The following is an 18748-nucleotide window of genomic DNA, read 5'->3' as shown; positions in this document are numbered from 1 at the left end:
CTGAAGCTGTTTTTCCCATCGAATTTTTTCACTTTATATTTTACAGAAGACATCTTGAAGCCCAATACAACAGTAACTGTACTTGTGAACAATAACCGTACTAGTAACCGTACATATGAATAGTAGCAGTACTTATGAATAATAACATACACTTGAATAGTGCCTAGTGCTTTTAAAGAGTAAATGATAATCTAGCTTATTTTCTGATGTGGATGATCCACTTTTAGTGGCAGTCACAGAGCATACAATAAATAGATACACGTACTTTAAGCCAGGCTCGGATACCAGTTTGTTGCAGTGGAGAGACTTCACAGACACAGAAGATGTCTATACAAGAGTGGAGAATAACAAAACTAAATAACACAAATAAGACAAAGAGAACAACACACAAGGATTTAACGTGGATCGGTCAGTATTACCTACGTCCACGGGCGAGAACAACATAGAACTTCACTAATCACAAAAAAGAAGCTTACAAAAGAAGATCACTCTAATACCTTACCAAACTCACACAAAGAAGAGAACACTCAAAGAAACTCTATTTTTCTTTTCTCTTCAAATCTCTCTTTCTTCTCTCTGTTCTGAATCTTTGTTTTGTGTTCTAAGCTCTCTCTCCCACCCCTCTTTTATAACCTTTCAAATTAATAAAAAATTAATAAAATGATTAGTGTAATAGTAAATGAGTTGGTGGCACAGTAAAGGTTAGGTGGGAATTCAAAGTCAAAACAACAATATGGATCTATATGTGACCTTATATAACTTGCATCAAGATTATTTATCGCAGCTAGAAGAGAAACAAGCAGGAATCAAGAATACAAAGTTTATGAAATTGTAGCTTTAGGAGAGAAGAGGTAGAAGTTGGCCAATATATAAGGTGTACATTAGTAATATAGATTTGATTAGGAGTCCTCTACCTACTTGGTCTGAATAGAAATTTGACAAATTTGTTTATCGAAACAAAGTGATCGTTTGGATTTATCTGAAGATTTATATTATAATTTATATAGAGCAGTGGACATTGCCATTTTTATGACATACTTCTTCTGATATGATGCCTGCAATACTCGTTTCAAGAATATTATGTGCATGCACACCAAATTCCATGTGTTTATTTACCTATTTTTATTTTCAACAACTTTACGACTCCTTGGGATCTCAGGTGAATGTAACTGCAATAGGACTCCTCACAAAATACTTGCCAGAATCCCATACCAGTTGCCCTTCTGAAAGTTTGCCTTCTTTGGTCACAGTAAAATCTTGCTTTTCACCTTCATTAGTGAATGTAAGGGTAATAGGGGAAACATCCACATCCACTCCCTCTGGATTATCAACCTTCACAGTGTAAACCGAGTTAGCATCACCGACATTCGTCACCGTTCGATTCACAGTCTTCGATACCGATTTAGCCCCGAGTGACACCGAAATTGAAGGATAGTTCAATTGCTCAGGCTCAATAGCTTGAACTTGAGAACACACAATCGGGCTACCAGCAATTGTGGATACCTCAGAATCCGGAAGTTTCATCCCACAAAGGTATCGGATGTAATCGTGCGGGTCATTATCATATATCAGACCCGGATCATTAGCTGCCACCGGGTCCACATGACCCGATCCCATCGTGAAGGCTCCGGCATCTGTACCGTCATATTGATCTTTTATCGGATTACCATCTCGGTCTTTCGTGTAGGCTGTTGTCATGATGGCTGATTTAATCGCAGCGGGCGACCAATGTCGATGATTGTGCTTGAGGAGAGCCACGATCCCTGACACGTGAGGTGCAGCCATCGAAGTTCCACTTACCATGATAAACGTCTTATCCGTGCCTGTAGGATTCGGACCCACCTCAGTTGGCCAAGCTGCGAGAATGTCCGAACCGGGTGCAATAAAGTCTGGCTTTATTATGTTACCGTTAAAGAGGTTAGGCCCTCGATTGGAAAATGAGGACACTACAGGTGCGGGGCGGTATCCAAATTGTGTTCCGTTGAACTTTATCGCTGCGGTTGGGTTTGATGCTTGGTCGACGTACTTTATAATGTCCACTGTGTCGTTGTAGGTAACACGAGAAGCTGGATGGAGAAAAGCATCCGCGTCCGTTCGATTCCCCATCCCCGGCTGGTTCATGACTATAACGGCGACGCCACCGGCCTTTTTAACGAGATCGCTCACTTCCACATTCTTCGTAAAATCCAAGCTCGCTTCACACAACACAATCTTTTCCCTGACGTCGATCAAATTTAGAGAGTCGCCCTGGCATTTCTTCGAATCCTCCGATTTCAGGATGCCGTATGGATAAATCAAAGGAAACTGAGTGGGAGGGAATTTATCTGGCTGATAAGCCGATTCCCCATAGAATTCTCGACCGTCTCCGAGCTCTACTATCGATCTTACCCTTCTGTCCATGACGCTCGATCCGACCATTAGGATCCATGGAGCTCCGTCGACCATGTTCGGTAGAGGCCCCGCGTTCCCCCCTGCCTCAACAGGGACGATCCCCTTTGTAACGGCCGCAAAGGATCCAACTGCTACCGCGTCGCGATAAAGTTTCCTAGGCTTGGAATAGCCTATAGACATAGAGAGCACATGTACCTGATCATGGATAGCTTGGTCTATACCTTTAAGCAAATCTGTAGAAGTCCCAGGCGTGACTTTGTAGACTGCGAGATGAGCTCCGGGCGCTAACCCAGAAGCCGTGCCCTTTGCATAACCGACGACATTGGCATCATCAACGATGTTCCCGGCAGCTATGCTCGCCGTGGTTGTCCCGTGCCCTTCGGTGTCCAACGGCGAAACTAGCTGTCCTCGATGGAAACCGACAGCACCGATGATCTTCTTGTTGCATCCGCCTTGGCTCCAGTAGCATTTTCCTTTCCATATGGAAGGTGGGGGAGGCGGAGACATCTGCTGGTCGTCGAATGAAGGGTGGCTGTACTTGATTCCACTGTCCATCATACCGATTATTTGACCTGCACCGTAGTCTGAGTCAGGCCACAGTCCAGACCACCGGCTGAGGCCCAAGAACTTCGGGCTGTAGGTGGTTCGTAGCTTGCACTCGTGGTCAGGATGTGCACTCACTACTCCTTGTTTAGATTTCAGCGTTTGCAATTCGTCGGGAGTTAACATTGCCGCGAAGCCAGAGATTGCGTATCTATATGTGTAGATCATCCGAGGCTCACCGGAATCTAAGGTTGTGTTTGGCAAGAAAGACATGTACCAATTTCTCCGATCTCTGAAGGTGAGGAATTTGGTGTGTTTGGGCTTTTGTACGTGGACGATGTAGGCTTGAGGATCTGTTGTATTGCTTCCATGGATTTCAAAGAGGAAGGAAGAGAGTAAGAAGAACGAAAGAAAGGTTAGATGAGAGAAATAGATGGGTGTATGGATCTCCATTGAAGTGGATATAGACCAATGTGGAAGACTGTAGCATAGATCAGGTTATATAGAATCCATGACAAGCTCAGGCTCGTAGTTGCATCCAAGATTTACTTATTGCATTGTGTAGTATGATACGTAGGGAGCAGGGATCCAATGTACATGAAAATTTTGCTTTAGTAGAAAAGAGAAAAAAAAGCTGGAAATAATGTGTGCGTACATATACACAATAGGAGCAGTGTATGCCATGCTGGAGGAAGCATCCTATATGGCCATATGGGCGAATAAAGCACGAAAAAAATGACTGTAGCTCTACTTCTCTTTTCGTTACGTTTAGTGGGGTTATTGATTGGGACAAGTTGGGGCTAAGTGGGATAATTGTTCCAATAGAACAATTTTATCCCTTTGTGGGTTATTGATTGGGACAAGTTGGGGCTAAGTGGGATAATTGTTCCAATAGAACAATTTTATCCCTTTGGGATATTTTGAATGGTGTAAAGTGAAATAATTTAGGATAATGGGACAATTTAAAAATTTGATTTGACTATTCATGTGAGATAATTGATGACATGACTCCTTATTAAAATATAACATTTATAATAATCGTAATATACTATTAACATGTTCAATATTATTAACTACAAAATATTATTAAATAATATAATATATTACATTAATTATATATATAATCATACTTTAATATATAGTAATTTATTATAATTTTATAGTAATAATAAAATATTATTTAATATTTATATCATAAAAATAATACAATAATATTTTTATTCTAACTAATAAAATATATACTAAATAATAAAAAGTAATATAATAATAATATAATTCTAATATTATAATATATGAAATATTATTAACCAATATGTAATAATCATATATAATAATGTTATATTAGATAATATTATATAATATTTTATTATCTTATATTATAATAGAATTTTATAATATAATATAATTAAAATATATTATCTAATATAATACAATTAATATATATTAGATATTTAGTAAATTAGCACTTCAAAATTATCTCACTTTCCTCATGATTGTCCCAAAGTTAAGAATGATGTCATTTTTGGAGGTTGGGACAAAAAGTTTGTATAGAAGTGGGATAATTTTGGAAAAAGTGGGGTTAATTGTCCCAATCTCATTGTCCCAATAAATAACACCTTAAAGTAAAATCTCAATCCCATTGTCCCAATAAATAACACCATAAAGTAAAGTTTTAAAAATTATCCCACTTACCCCAAAATTACACCAACCAATATTGTTCATTAGAAACCAACTCATTAATTAGAAGCCTCCCATCATATACTTCTTCGGAAAAGTCTTTCATTGGTCAATATTACCTTTCACTTTTTTAAATATCTTATTAGATCTTAATCTATCATAATCATAATTAAATCTTATCTTAATCCCACGTGAATTACTTATAGCTCAATAATTTTAAAAAAATAAGATTAATAAGTTACATAAAATATTACAACAATAACAAAAAAAACCCCAAAAAGTTTCAAAATTGCACAAAATACACTCAAATATTCAAACTTACACAAAACACTCTCACATATCAAAACTTAAAATAAAAAACATGAAATTTAGAAATTAACAGTATCCTCTAAAGAATTTAAAACTTATAATTAATGCCCACAACATTACAAAAATTATAAAAACACATTCAAAAGTTTAATTTATAAAAAAACACCCTCAAAACTTGTGAATAACATAGATAAATTCTAGAGATTACCATCAAACTTGAACATAGATTCTCATTTCTCCATTATAAAAAGCTCTTTGTCGCATCAATTAAGCCTCAGGGATAATAGAGAAAGATAGTACATGAATTATTGTCAAAAAAGTAAAAGTTATAAAAATTACACAAAACACCCTCAATAATTTAAAATTACACAAAACATACTGACATTTCAAAGCTTAAAACAATAAACATAAAATCTGAAAATTAGTAGTAGCCCCCTAAAATTTAAAAATTACAATTAGCACCCTTAAAGTTTTAAAAATTGTAAAAACACCCTCAAAAGTTTAAAATTAAAAAACCATGAAATTTGAAAAATATATTGATAGATTAACATTTAATATCATTGTCTAAATAAAAATAATTTTATATAATTTTACTCATAAGTTGGAGTATCAAAAATACGGAGGTATCATTAATTGATAGAAAACTAAATCACTTAAAATTGATCAAAGACTGTAATATAATAGCTTAGCATTAATTGATTATATTTTATAAACATTATTCTATGATGTTAGTAATAATCACAAGGTAAAAAAATATTCTCTGATGTTAATAATACTAGTATTTAGACCCGTGCAAAGCACGGTTTCTACAAGATTTTTTACAAATATTGAACATGTGCAAAGTGAATCGAAGACGGGTACAATTTGCTCCTTCAAATATTGAACATGAATTTCCAAGTATTTAGTCCATCCCATATAGGCATTAGAAACAATTTGCTTCTTCAAATTTAAAAATAGATTATGTTTCTCAGAAAGTAATATTTCAACTTACTCCTAAGCTATAAGAACCAAATGTAAAAATAACAGCATTGGCCTCCTCAACCATCTGATCAGTATACCCTCTATGTCGAGTCAGTTGCTTCACCCACATTTTAACAATCTGAAATATTGCAAAATGTTTTAGTAATCTGAAATATTGCAAAATGTTTTAGTACCAAGAAGAAACAGACAGATAACACAGTATTTACATTCATCAGGAAACAACTGGAACAAAAGTAAGAAAACATAAATATGCACGGGTCTCAATATTTACAGAAAATCTGATATTCAATTAATCTATGAAAAATCTATGTTTGAACTACACAACTTTTTAAGGCATGCCAAAAAAATTAGTAATCGAGAGTGTACCAGGATCATACACCACTAAAACTTGAATATCGAATTCAAAATGCATGTCAATACATGTAATTATATCATAGAAAATCTAATGCTTAGAGCAACAGAATCGCTTGAGTCAATGCAAAAATGATTTGTATTACAAATAAATTATACCTGCTTTGCAAAGATCTACCTGCTTCACAAGAGCACAAGCACGATCAGGTGAGTTCAATGCAAAACAAAAATATACTTGCTTTGCAAGAGCACAAACCAAGTTTGATCAGATGAGTTGGAGACAACCCACAGCAATGTCCTATACATAAACAAGCTCATTTTTTAAGCTGATAATAGAAGTACTGCTAATCTTATGGGATAAAAAATAAACATAAAGCAGTTATTCTACATCCACCATACTGTCTGGAGTGCATAACACCCAAGAAAATCATGATGCACAATGATAACTCCACAACGTGAAGCAGATATATAGCTAAAGTTCGAATTCTTTGTCATTTATAAACATACAACATAAACAGTAAATTGTCACGAAAATACGAGAGAAAAACTTGGTTTAAAGAAGAAAGACATATTAGATAAATGGTGACAATGCATATAGATATAGATATGCTCCTTGAGAACATCAAATGAAGATGACCAATCCTAAGGTGGATGTTGAAGGAAGAGTTATATATGATAAAAAATAACAAATAAGATACATGGGTCAATTATGGGATGATAGATGGTCGATGACAGTAAAAGTAGGAATATCTTCGATATGTAGTAAACTACTGACCTGAGCAGATTTGTAGGCCAAGAGTGTGTTCTTAGCAGCCTCTTTCCTCTCAGCACCAGTTTTGAACTCAGCAAGGTACATGAAAATCATGTAAATAATTAGCAAAATTAACGCAGATAAAGTTGATAAGAGGCATATTCTCATGACTTTTTCCATATTCATATTCTGGAAAAAAAAAAACATGTACTGTGAAATGTGAGTCATAATACCATAATTCCGTAAACATTTATCACTATAATTACAAAGAAAAAGCATCATCCTAATTTTACCATAAAGAAAAAGCATCATCCTAATTTTACCATAAATCCCAAAGTTTTAAAATTCACTTGAAATAAAATTAAAAAATTTTAAAAATTCAAAATATCTCACATTACATGCCAAAGCTTTGCTTCGGGATCCACTATTAACTTAACCATCATCATAAATATCCATTAGAAGCAAAATTAAAGGGCAAAAAAAAGAAATTGTTAATTCTCAATTGTAAAATACCTTAATAAGATAAGGTCTTGGGCAACGTATTCATGAACTTTCTATGAATAACTACACATTCAAGAACTAAAAATTGAAATTGAGTCTCTGTAACAATTGTAAGTAAGCTTGTATTTAGTGTGAGAAAAGACGCAAGCATGCATATTTCTATACATTGCTGTAACAATTGTAAGTAAGCTTGTATTTAGTGTGAGAAAAGACGCAAGCATGCATATTTCTATACATTGTTATCAAATAGATAAATATTTAAAATGCAAGCATGCATATTTCTATACATTGTTATCAAATAGATAAATATTTAAAATAAAAAGATAAATAGTTAACATTCTATCAACCCAACAAATATTAGCACAAAATATACAAAAAAATACTTAAAATTACTTTATTGATTTGGGAACCTTCATTTGTGTTGTATTTGTCAGGCGACTCTGATTTTGGCCCTTGACGATCTAATTAACATCCAAACAAATATACCCAATTAGAGAAAATAATAAAAAATTAATAGAAACTTCTACTTAAACTTAAAAGACAAAAATTAGTTGCTTAGATCTCAACTAAACAGCAGAAAACCAAACATGGCAAAAATTTTAGAGAGGGGGAGAGAGAGAGAGAATGTTACCGATTGAAGAGGAGGCGGCGGCACTGGACTCGGTTGAGGACGGATGAGATTTGATAGTGAGGAAATAGAAAAAGAAGGTTTCCGCCATGGATCATCGAATATTTGACGATTTAGGGCAGAAACCCCTCTGCTTGAGATAGGCTCCTCTTCCGTCATGGATCGTCGAATATATTTGACGATTTAGGGCAGAAACCCCTCTGCTTGAGATAGGCTCCTCTTCCGTCATGGATCGTCGAATCTTTAACAATTTAGGGCAGAAAACTCTAGTTTTCCGCGAGAATTGAGAAGATAGGGGCATTGAAAAGTTAGATTTTTTTCTTGGGAAGAATTTGGAAGAAGAAAGGGGAGAGGAGAGGCTGGCTTTGGGTTTCGGTTTTAGGGGAAGGCGAGAGAAGACGTGGGAGTTTTTTTTAGGAGAACGTGAGAGTTTTTTTGGCAGTTTTTATTAGAGAACGTGGGAATTTTTTTTATTTTGTTGGTTGGTTATTCATTTTATTTTTTTCTTAGATCAGAACCTTAGGTTACTGTTCATTTTTCTTTTTTTTATTATTCTCCTTTAGTAATAAAGAAGTAGATTCTCGTATTCGACCTTGTGCTTCTCTGATTCTTCGAGAGGGACGTAGTATTTAACAAGCCGAGTCTTTTGTTGCCTATTTTGGAGCAAAATAAATCGAATCTGCAACAAAAAAATTTAAAATAATAAGAAATTAAAACCCAATGGAAATTGCACCTCCGATCTTCAAAAATGAGATCCTCTTCTTCTTTACCCTCCTACGCCGTCGTGGAAAGGCGACCAAGGTTGAGGATTTTCCTGGTAGAGGAGAGGGGGAGAGAGGGAGATCAAGGAAAGTTGAGGAGAGAGGAAAATAAAGATAAAGCAGAGAGAGATGTAGAAAGGAAAAGGAGAGGTAGTTTTATTTTTCTCCCCCCTTTCAAGTTGAGCCCTGTTCGTTTTTGAATTTTAAAAACAATTCAATGTTAATGAAAATTTTTACCCATATCCAAATTTAGATTTAAAAAGGACTCACCAGAGTTGGGCATTTAAGATTTTGTTGATGAAGGAGTTCATGATGCCCATGACCTTGCTCGATACGCTGACGTTGGGGTGGACATGCTTCAGGACCTTGAAGATGTAGATCTTGTACGTCTCCATGCTCCTCTTCACCCTCTTCTTCTTCTTCATCATCGTCTTGCTCTTGTCTACTCCTCCCGCTTCTTTTGATGGGATCCGCTTCACCGCCTTTGGCTTCTTGCCGACGCGAGATTTCTCCGCCTTGGGCTCCTCTTCGGCATCAACGGCGGCGGCGGGCTTTTTCTCCGCGGGCTTCTTCTCGGCCTTGGGCGCCATTTGGGGAGGGTTTTTAAAATTTGGGGATTTTTTTCATAGTCGGTGAAGGACGGAGAGAAGAGAGATGGGAGATCAAGGATAGGGGAGGAGAGAGTAAAATAAAGATCTCTCTGAGTATTTTTTCCCCTTTCAAGTTGAGAATAGGGGGTGTTTGGTTGTTGTTGGTAAAGTTGTGTATTTATGACACAACTTGGAAAGTTGTTGTCCATCTCATCAATTTCACTTTTATACTTTTCTTTGTTTGTTTTTGATTCCATTGGAATCATAAAACACTTGGTTTGCAAAATGAAACTTTAATTGTTTGTTTGGAAAGTATAAAAAGTGGTCCCTACTCAAATGATCATATTGGTTAGAATTATTTTTTATTATTTTTTCCTAACTTCAATGTTAGCTTTCTCCTAAAATCATGTCTTTTTTTCATGAAATCACTTTACAAGCCACATCAGCATATGAAATCACTTTACACTATTTTCACAACTACAAACAAACAATTGAAAGTGATGAAAGCTGACATTGGGACCCACTTTTTTACACTTTACATCCTTTTACATGGTAAAAACATACAACCAAACAGCCCCTAGGTGTTTGTTTTTGAATTTTGAAAATCAACCTTGAAACTAGTTAAACAATACTTGAATTTTATTTTATTTTTTTAAAAAAATTAAATAAAAGTGATTATAATATAGGGGTGAGAGGAGAGAGAATTATGTAGCATGAACAGTAATTATCTGATTCTCTCATTTGTATAAAAGAATAGATTAAAATTTCAAACTAATATTTTGATATCTCTAATAGGTTTCTTTTTCACCCACCTTGTTTATCACCTTAATCTTGATATAATATGAATATATCTTCTCAACTCACTCAACATCAAATCCAAATTCTATACAAATTTTTTTTTCCACTCTTAATAAGATCTTATTCATATTTCCTCAATCCAATATCATGTTCTCAAAATTAAATTCCAAGCACACGAGGGACAACTGGAGTAAGGGGTCGATGTTTTTGGGGCCATAGGGATTCCCAAAAATAAGATTGGTCAAGATTAGGATTGAAATAAGATCGGTCAAATTTAGGACTTGAGAATCAAGGTATTGGGAGTCAAAGGACATATTTCTGAAGAAGGAAAGAACCCTATTCTTACAAAAGTTGATGATAATTTGGGGTATTACACCCACCTTGACCCCGCCTTTTTCCCTCAGCCCTCTGTTCCTCCGCCTTCATGTTCTCTTAACCTACTGCCTTTGCTTCTTCTAAACCCTAGATCTTCAGTCACCTAACAACCAAACTCGACCCCCCACTTTCGAAACCCTCAATCCCACCTACCCAGCCTCCAGATCTGCCCCCTCCACCCCCGCCCTTCCCCTTAGATGACGCGCGCGGCACCCCTAGCCTCGCGACAGTAGCGTCACCTGGTTCAGCCACCGCCTCGCTCCCCCCGGTCAGGCGATCCGCCACCCAGCCGCCATGTCTCCATCCAAACAGACCATTAAAAGAACTTAGTGACAAATATAATATGTGGTCTCTGTTGAGTGCGCGGCGGAAGCCAAATAACTGATGTGCTTCGAGAAACCAAACCAATCGCCGAGAGAGAATTAGAGATTTGTTTGTGATATTAATTGGTGAGTCTGAGTGATTTGTAATCTCAGTTTGTATTCTTCTTCTCTATTAGTGAAAAACCATATCTCCTTTTTGCCCCGTGGGCGTAGGCAACTTGCCGAACCACGTTAAAATTGGTTGTTTGTGTTTGTGGCATTGATTTGGTTCGTTTGGCCTTCTCTCGATGTTCGTTTGATTTGATTTCTCGTAGCACGTTGGTTTGGTTGTTTAGCTTCCGCAGCTCTCAACAGTCTCATACATCTTTGCCCTTAGCTAGCAATTCTCTTTTATTTTCTTTAAACAAAAGGAAAAATAACTTATCCTGTAATCCATCTAGTCTTAATTTGTGCCCAACTGCAAATTGTTATGTTCAATTAAGAACACGAACCAAGTCAATATACTTTAATCATGTGCTTGGAGAATCCTGCCATGTGTTTGGCCCCCCTAAGTCCCTAACTTATGTGGGGAAAATATTGATTATATCCTTGTTGTTTCTTTGAAATATTAACATGGACTAACTAGCTAATCAACTTTCTTTAATCACTCCAATGATCAAAACTCAATAATGGAGGATACGTTGTTGTCTACTTTTGAGAGGACCGGTAATTAATTAAGTGCATTTTAAAGGAGCACCACGAAACTAAATTTTTTAGCCGTTTTAATTTGGCATTTGTTAGAACAATGTATCAACTTTGATAAGGTGATAATGAATCCAAGATATAAAAGGAAGCAGCAAGTGATGAACAAACATGCATGTAATATTGCTTTATCAAATATGATGAAGCAAGTTTCCTTCCGTTACTCTCAATCAAACTCACAAACAAGATATTATATTTTCATTTATTACGATTTCACTCCCAAACAAGATATTATATTTTCAGGTTATGATCTTTCATGGAGGTCACCAATCCCTCGAACCAAGTCACAAGGAGAATCACAGCCAAACACGCTGTAGGTGTTCGACGCGAGGCTTTAAGGAGAATCGCCGAAAAGAATCTCAACGCCCTACCTCTTGATGGGTTCGATTATGCCTCCATTCCCGGTAGGAATCTCAACGCCTGTCAGACTTTTGATGGTGTTGGATGATACGGCTTATGTTAACGTGAGTAATACACATACTCCTTTGTTGCTTTTTATCAATGGATGCCAAGGGGAGCTGCCAAGAGAATTAGAATGGCTGAAATAAGTGATATCCACTAGAGATAAGGAAGACGTATACAATGGATAAATTCTTATCCTATGAAAAAATGTGGAACAAATAAGAGTTCTCAAATTTCATAAGCAAATATATGAGATTAGCTGATATTTGGAGAAGGTTCACATATGAAAGAAACGAACATGGAATAGACAAAACAAGAATTATATTCTTCTATGTAAGGAAACAAGCTCAAACATGATATACCATTATCCTGTCAGGTTTTGGATGGGAGGACTTACTACGTGCTGATTGGGTTCGTCGCATTGCTTGTTGGCATCGAGGGCCCGCTGGTTTTGGATGGGAGGACTTACTACATGCTGATGGCCACAACCGAATGGTGTTTGGTTGCGAGCACGAACAGAGGGTGCAAGGTCATCGGGGAGCCAGGTGGGGCCCAGAGTGTTGTGCTGAGGGATGGGATGACTAGGGCCCTGGCGGTGAGGTTTGTGCTTTGTGTGCAAGGCCATCGGGGCGTCACGTGTCATGTTTTATTGTTCAATTGATTATACTATGTGTTCTTGTGGTTTGGTTGTACTTAGATGAAAATTTAATGAAATGTATTGTGTCTATTTAGTGATCAATTTTGGTGTAATTTATTATGATTGTATGTGAAATGTATTGTGTCTGTCATGTGAATATGTACAAGTTCATTCAAATAGAACTTGATGTGCATAATAAACTGAAGATTATATAGAATATGTACAAGTTCATTCAAATAGAACTTGATGTGCATAATAAACTGAAGATTATATATAAATTATGTGTATCAAAAAGTTCATTCAAATAGAACTTGATGTGCATAATAAACTGAAGATTATATATAAATTATGTGTATCAAAACCCGAACCTATATCTTATGTTAATTTTAACTGTTACATGTTAACTTTCATCCTAATATGTTAACTTTAACTGTTACATGTTAACTTTCATTATTATATGTCAACTCTCTTCGTAACATGTTAACTTTCAGCTAAATATGTTAACTTTCACTATTACATGTTAACTTTCTTCATAACAAGTTTTTTAAACTAAAATTCGATGTGTTTGAAAGACTGAAAGTCTCTCAAGATGATTTATATGGAGAGTTCTTATGCAAGCTATTGTTAATATAGAGAGTTCTATTTTTTAAAAATTCAGAAATTTCTAACATGTAAAAATGAGAAAGTTCTAAGATTGTAAGTCTAATTATTTCGCGTATTCAAGTAATATCAGCCATAAGAATGTAAGATTTTTATTATGGTGAACGTTAACATGTCATGAAGAAAGTTATCATATTATGGTGAAAGTTAACATGTAATAGTGAATGTTAACATATTATGATGAAAGTTAATATGTTCAGCAAACAGTTAACATGTTATAAAAAATAAACATATTATTATGAAAGTTAACATGTAATAGTAAAAGTTAACATATTATAATGAACGTTAACATGTTCAGCTAGAAAATTAACATGTTATGAGGAGAGTTAACATATAATGATAAAAGTTAACATGTAATAGTTAAAGTTAACATAGAAAACAGGTCATGTTCTTGCTAATCATGTTCATGTTCAAACATAATAACCTGAAGGATATTGTACAAACTATGTACAAGTGTATGAGATTTAATAGTGTATCATAACATGAAGATTATGTACATAATATGCATATATTATGTACACAATAGCCTCAATATTAAGTACATATTATGTACCATAATATTCAGGTTTTGATACACATAATTTATATATAATCTTCAGTTTATTATGCACATCAAGTTCTATTTGAATGAACTTGTACATATTCACATGACAATCAAAATACATTTCACATACAATCGCAAATAAATTACACCAAAATTGATCACTAAATAGACATAATACATTTCATTAAAATTTGATCCAAGTACAACCAAACCACAACAATACATAGTATAATCAGTTGAACAATGAAACATGGCACGTTACAAGCAATTTTGGATTGCACTCCATTTGCTACAATATCCACATACTTCGTGCTTGATGCTTGAACAGTCTTTTGCACTCCATTTGCTCCAGATGCATTAGTTCTGATTGCAACAATCTTTACACATGTTACCCAACCAATGACCAACATTATGTCATCCTATGTGCGTACATCCTTGTTAGCATCTATTGAAGAAGTAAAGCAATCTAATTAGAGAACAAGAATATACAACATCTTTAGGACCCTCTCAAGTAAATTATATCATTCCAGTCATAAAATTTATCATTAGGCTGGTCCATTTTAGTATAATAGAACAACTAAAAGAAAAGGAAGTACTTTTCCTCAAGGTTGGTTGAAGACAAAGACAACATTATATTATTATAGAGTAATTTACTCATAAAACATTCAATTATGTTGTATAGCATACAAGACTGATTTCGTAGATATACAATACCAACATGGATTTGCAGTAAGCTTTTGTAACTATTATTTACTCAAAAGTCATATCAACCTTGATAAAGTTAAAGAAATTACAAAATCCCTACAGAAATTCAATAACATACCACTTGCTAACTTGACGGAAAATATCAACCAGTTAGTTATTCTTTAAATTAGCAAATCATGTCCACCAATGAGCCCAACTTCCTTTTCTTCTCTTCAAATAATAGTGCACTTAAGCATCACTGCGTGAATCAGACCATGTCTCCCTATGCTTCCCCTCACTACAGAACCAATCACCAAGGGTGCTCAGTGTACAATACTAACTGAACGTTGTTATGAATTGGAGGGAAACCTAGAACTAGAAATATTAAACTGCTATTTCTCTAGTCAAGATAAGACATATAAATAGATCCATTTGTTGTAGCAAAAAGTGGGCTTCCCGTGATACTCAGTTAATTCAGTTGCATCAGCTGCTTAATGCAGAATGGTAAAAAAATTAAAACAAACGACCTGAACACACCTGCCGAACTAAATGAGGAAGCAGAAGTTCAGGACGTGGACTTCCCTGAAGCCTCTCAATGAATGTCATACGTGCATCATTCGCCATGCCATACGTCCATTTGACCGCATGTGTTGGACCTTCTCCATCATGTAATACCTGAGACAACAACATATTTATGATTGAAATTTAGAGCAGCAAATATTAAATTTTTTCCTTGTGTCAAGTCCACCAGATACCTGTTTAGAATAACCATTGCCAGGTTTTCGAATTCAAAAAAAGTTGACCAGTTAAACCACCAGCAACATATCTTCTTGATGATTTCCGTGAATAATCTGGGTCCAGAGCTAAAGTTTTCATTGGACGATAGCACTCAAATTTCAACTTTTCATCAGTAAAAAGGCTGCTAATAACCACACACCTTAAATCAATCGACTAGTAAATATAACAAACTCAAAAAGATAACCTTACTGAAGAAATGCTAAAAAGGAAACTCATTTGGGCATTTCATCAAACACCTACAACCCCCATCTTCCCCCTCCCATTCCCCTGAACTCCCCCAAAACCCCCATCAAGAACATGTCAATCTCGCCGTCGAGGTCGTCGTTGCTGTTGGTTCTTGACAGAGAGTTGAGGATGTTGGCGTAGAGGGAGAAGAGAGAAGAGAGCGAGAGAGGGGGTAGTTTTGGGTTTTCAAAAATTGTTTCTCTCTATGCTACATTGAAAATGTAAATAGGGGCTGAAAATAATGGCTTCATGTATTTGGAACTTTGGCACACACAAAAAATAATACGGGGAGCTGGTCCAACTGGGTCACATCCCCTTTATTTTTTGGGGCCTTGACACATTTTCCCCTTGATTATATGTTGCTTCCTTAGGAAATATCTACGGTACGTTTTTTTTTTCTTTTTCTTTTTTTCAAGGAATAGAGTCACAATTATATTTCATTGTTTGTTGGCAAGGAAGTAATAGTTGAGAAAAATAGAAGCAATGTGAAGAGACACCGTTATTTTTATATATCCAAGTACTAAATGAAATTGTGTCTTTGAGTTGAGTTTCTTGGAAATCAGGAAGGTTTGGGTTAACTCTTTTCTGTAAATTACAGGAGAAGCTAAGCAAATTAACTTAGTAAATCAAGGTATATAGCGCCTATAATGCTTATAGAGTGCATTCAAAATATTGGGAGTTCTATTACAAATTCGAGTGGTTAGTATTTGCTACTTCCTGAGGTGATTACATTTAATCATTGAATATTTCTAAGTTGCAGGATTTTTGGCATATTTGGTTGGGGATTGATCTTCAACCAAGGTACAACTATCTTTGAGCGAACTACCCCTAATAACTTTGCCTTCGGAGCCGGCAACGAAGCTCCCATGGACAGCAGCAGTGCTTAAAGATTAAAAAGAGTTATTGGTGCGTTACATCCTCATACTTACCAAAAATACAAAAATGTGAAACGGAAATGCTTAGCTTGTGCATGTATTCTTGGAGAAAGTATTCTTGGAGAAAAAGAAGTGTTTTAGGGCTCTGGCCTTTGTTATTACTGTAACTTATGATGCGATTTCTTGTGTATACTACGTTTTGTTCTTCTGCCCTTTTTTGTTATTTATTTATGTGGTTCTATCTGTCCTCTTTCTTTTGTATTATCTTGTTAATTTAGAAGTCATGTACTTGATAACAATAAATTCTGCGTGCATATTTTGCAGAAGGAAAATGCCGAATGTTAAGAGTAAACAGAGTTTTGTAGTCTTGCAAATACATGCTGGAAAATCTGTTCCAATTGTAAAAGGTGGGCAAATACATGCTGGAAAATCTGTTCCAATTGTAAAAGGTGGTGAGCAGACAAAGATGGAGGAGGGTGAATTTTTTGCAATTGAGACTTTTGGTTCAACAGTGGTGAGCAGACAAAGATGGAGGAGGGTGAATTTTTTGCAATTGAGACTTTTGGTTCAACAAGTATATTTACTGCTCAACCGTGTAATGTAATGTTTGTGTATATATATTATATAAGAAGGGGAATTTTTCTCATGTAACTGTTCATGTAGTTTATAATAACTAAGTTAATATGTCGAAGACAATGCATCCAAAGAATCATGTGACTTCAAACTCATTAATGCTATTACATCTTTCATTTTGTAGGCAAATGATATGTTAGAGAAGACCTTGAGCGCAGCCATTACATGAAGAACTTTGATGCTGACCATGTACCATTAAGGTTGCCTCGAGCTAAGCAACTACTTTTCGACTTTGGCCTGTTGCCGGCGTTACCTAGACCGCGTTGGAGAGACAAAGTACCTAATGGCGCTGAAGAACTTGTGCGATGCTGGCATTGTTCAGGTATGTATTGCTGCTTTTGTTTTCAATTATTCAGCCAAGAGTGTATATTTATTCCAACTATAGGAATTGTACCACATCATTGTCAAGAAGAGAGAAACCCCCTCCTTGACAAGAATACACATTAATCTCTAATTATAATATAATATAACTCATTAAATTACAATATAATATTATAATACATTATACAATAATATACCGCACTACATTTAATACTTATAATACTATAATATGTTAGTCTAAGTGTGTAGACCCGAAGCTGCAATCGAAAAGACGAAGAAAACAGTCAGAACACTGTGCGGTCGACCGCAGTGGCAGATCTGGTCGACCGCGTGCACTGCAGGAGACTGAGAAGGATTTTTCGCTCTGGTCGGTCGACTGGCGTGGCCGCTGCGGTCGACCGCAAATGTGCACAGGACACTGTAATGGATTTTTCTCTCTGGCCGGTCGACCGACCTTGGTACGACGGTCGACCGCGACGCTGGGTCGACCGCGACGCTGTTTCACTGTTTCCTATCCTGTTTAGGAATCCTGTTTGGCTGGGGTTTGTTATAAATACCCAAACGTTTTTAGGGTTTGTAAGACACGAAAAAGAGAGCCTTTTGACTGCAAAAAAGAGAGAGAATCTCAGAGAGATAAAACCCTAGTTTGAGAGCTTGTATTCTTCTTTAATTAATCAAAGAGATTGTGTGGTGTGGCTCCCGAGGACGTAGGCACGTTGCCGAACTGTAGGCATCGAAAATTGCCTATAGGTCTCCACGAACGGCTCAGTACTAAGAAAAGACGATGAACATCACTATCCAGTTTACAGAAGCTTGATTGACGTCGACAAACGCTTGAAGTGAATCGACGAACTACGTGAAGCACCGGAATTTCAGAATAACGAGGATACGAATTGATCGGGAGCCCCGCGTAGCCTACAAAAGGCGCTACGCCCCTCGTGTCCCAGTTGACTCCACAATGATCCAATCATCGGCGCTTGTAGATATCCTCGTCGGCTTTCCAACGCACTTTGAATCACTCAAATCCGAGTTCGGACGAAAAAGTTAAGGTGGAAACGGACGAACATACAAAAAGCGGCATCTCAGCCTGAGTTGAGACACCCCGAGGTGTCTCGGCCCAAACGAGACACCCCAAGGTGTCTCGGCCATGGCCGAGACACCCAAGGGTGTCTCCAGCCCGAATTCACCCCATGCCTATAAATAGAAGCCCCAGAGCCTCATTTTTTCAGATCTGGAATTTTGGAGATTA

The 18748-nt window shown here is 36.2% G+C and overlaps 3 protein-coding genes and 1 long non-coding RNA gene across 5 annotated transcripts; 1 reads left to right on the top strand and 3 right to left on the bottom strand.

Annotated features, from left to right (window-relative positions):
• On the bottom strand, window positions 1156-3391 carry LOC109826388 (subtilisin-like protease SBT1.7). The gene has a single exon (XM_020393420.1). The coding sequence runs from the start codon at window positions 3385-3387 to the stop codon at window positions 1156-1158; it is 2232 nt and encodes a 743-aa protein (XP_020249009.1). The 5' UTR covers window positions 3388-3391.
• LOC109826387 (histone H2B.3-like) lies at window positions 9160-9483 on the bottom strand. The gene has a single exon (XM_020393419.1). The coding sequence runs from the start codon at window positions 9481-9483 to the stop codon at window positions 9160-9162; it is 324 nt and encodes a 107-aa protein (XP_020249008.1).
• Window positions 11969-12861, top strand: LOC109825560 (3-hydroxy-3-methylglutaryl-coenzyme A reductase-like). 2 transcript variants are annotated; one of them, XM_020392415.1, is made up of 2 exons: window positions 11969-12124; window positions 12499-12861. In XM_020392415.1, the coding sequence occupies exons 1-2, from the start codon at window positions 12098-12100 to the stop codon at window positions 12781-12783; spliced, it is 312 nt and encodes a 103-aa protein (XP_020248004.1). In that variant the 5' UTR covers window positions 11969-12097; the 3' UTR covers window positions 12784-12861. The 2 variants fall into 2 exon arrangements, with proteins under 2 accessions (XP_020248004.1, XP_020248003.1); XM_020392414.1 differs by having other exon boundaries at window positions 11969-12184.
• LOC109826041 lies at window positions 14170-15660 on the bottom strand. Its single transcript, XR_002243178.1, has 3 exons — window positions 15403-15660; window positions 15185-15322; window positions 14170-14408 (listed from the first exon to the last, which is right to left on the bottom strand). It is a non-coding gene; the product is annotated as an uncharacterized LOC109826041 (long non-coding RNA).

The sequence above is a fragment of the Asparagus officinalis genome, chromosome 10 (genome assembly GCF_001876935.1).
Source record: "Asparagus officinalis chromosome 10, Aspof.V1, whole genome shotgun sequence".
Taxonomy (NCBI): Eukaryota; Viridiplantae; Streptophyta; class Magnoliopsida; order Asparagales; family Asparagaceae; genus Asparagus; species Asparagus officinalis.
This window is presented reverse-complemented; position numbering and strand designations above follow the sequence as displayed.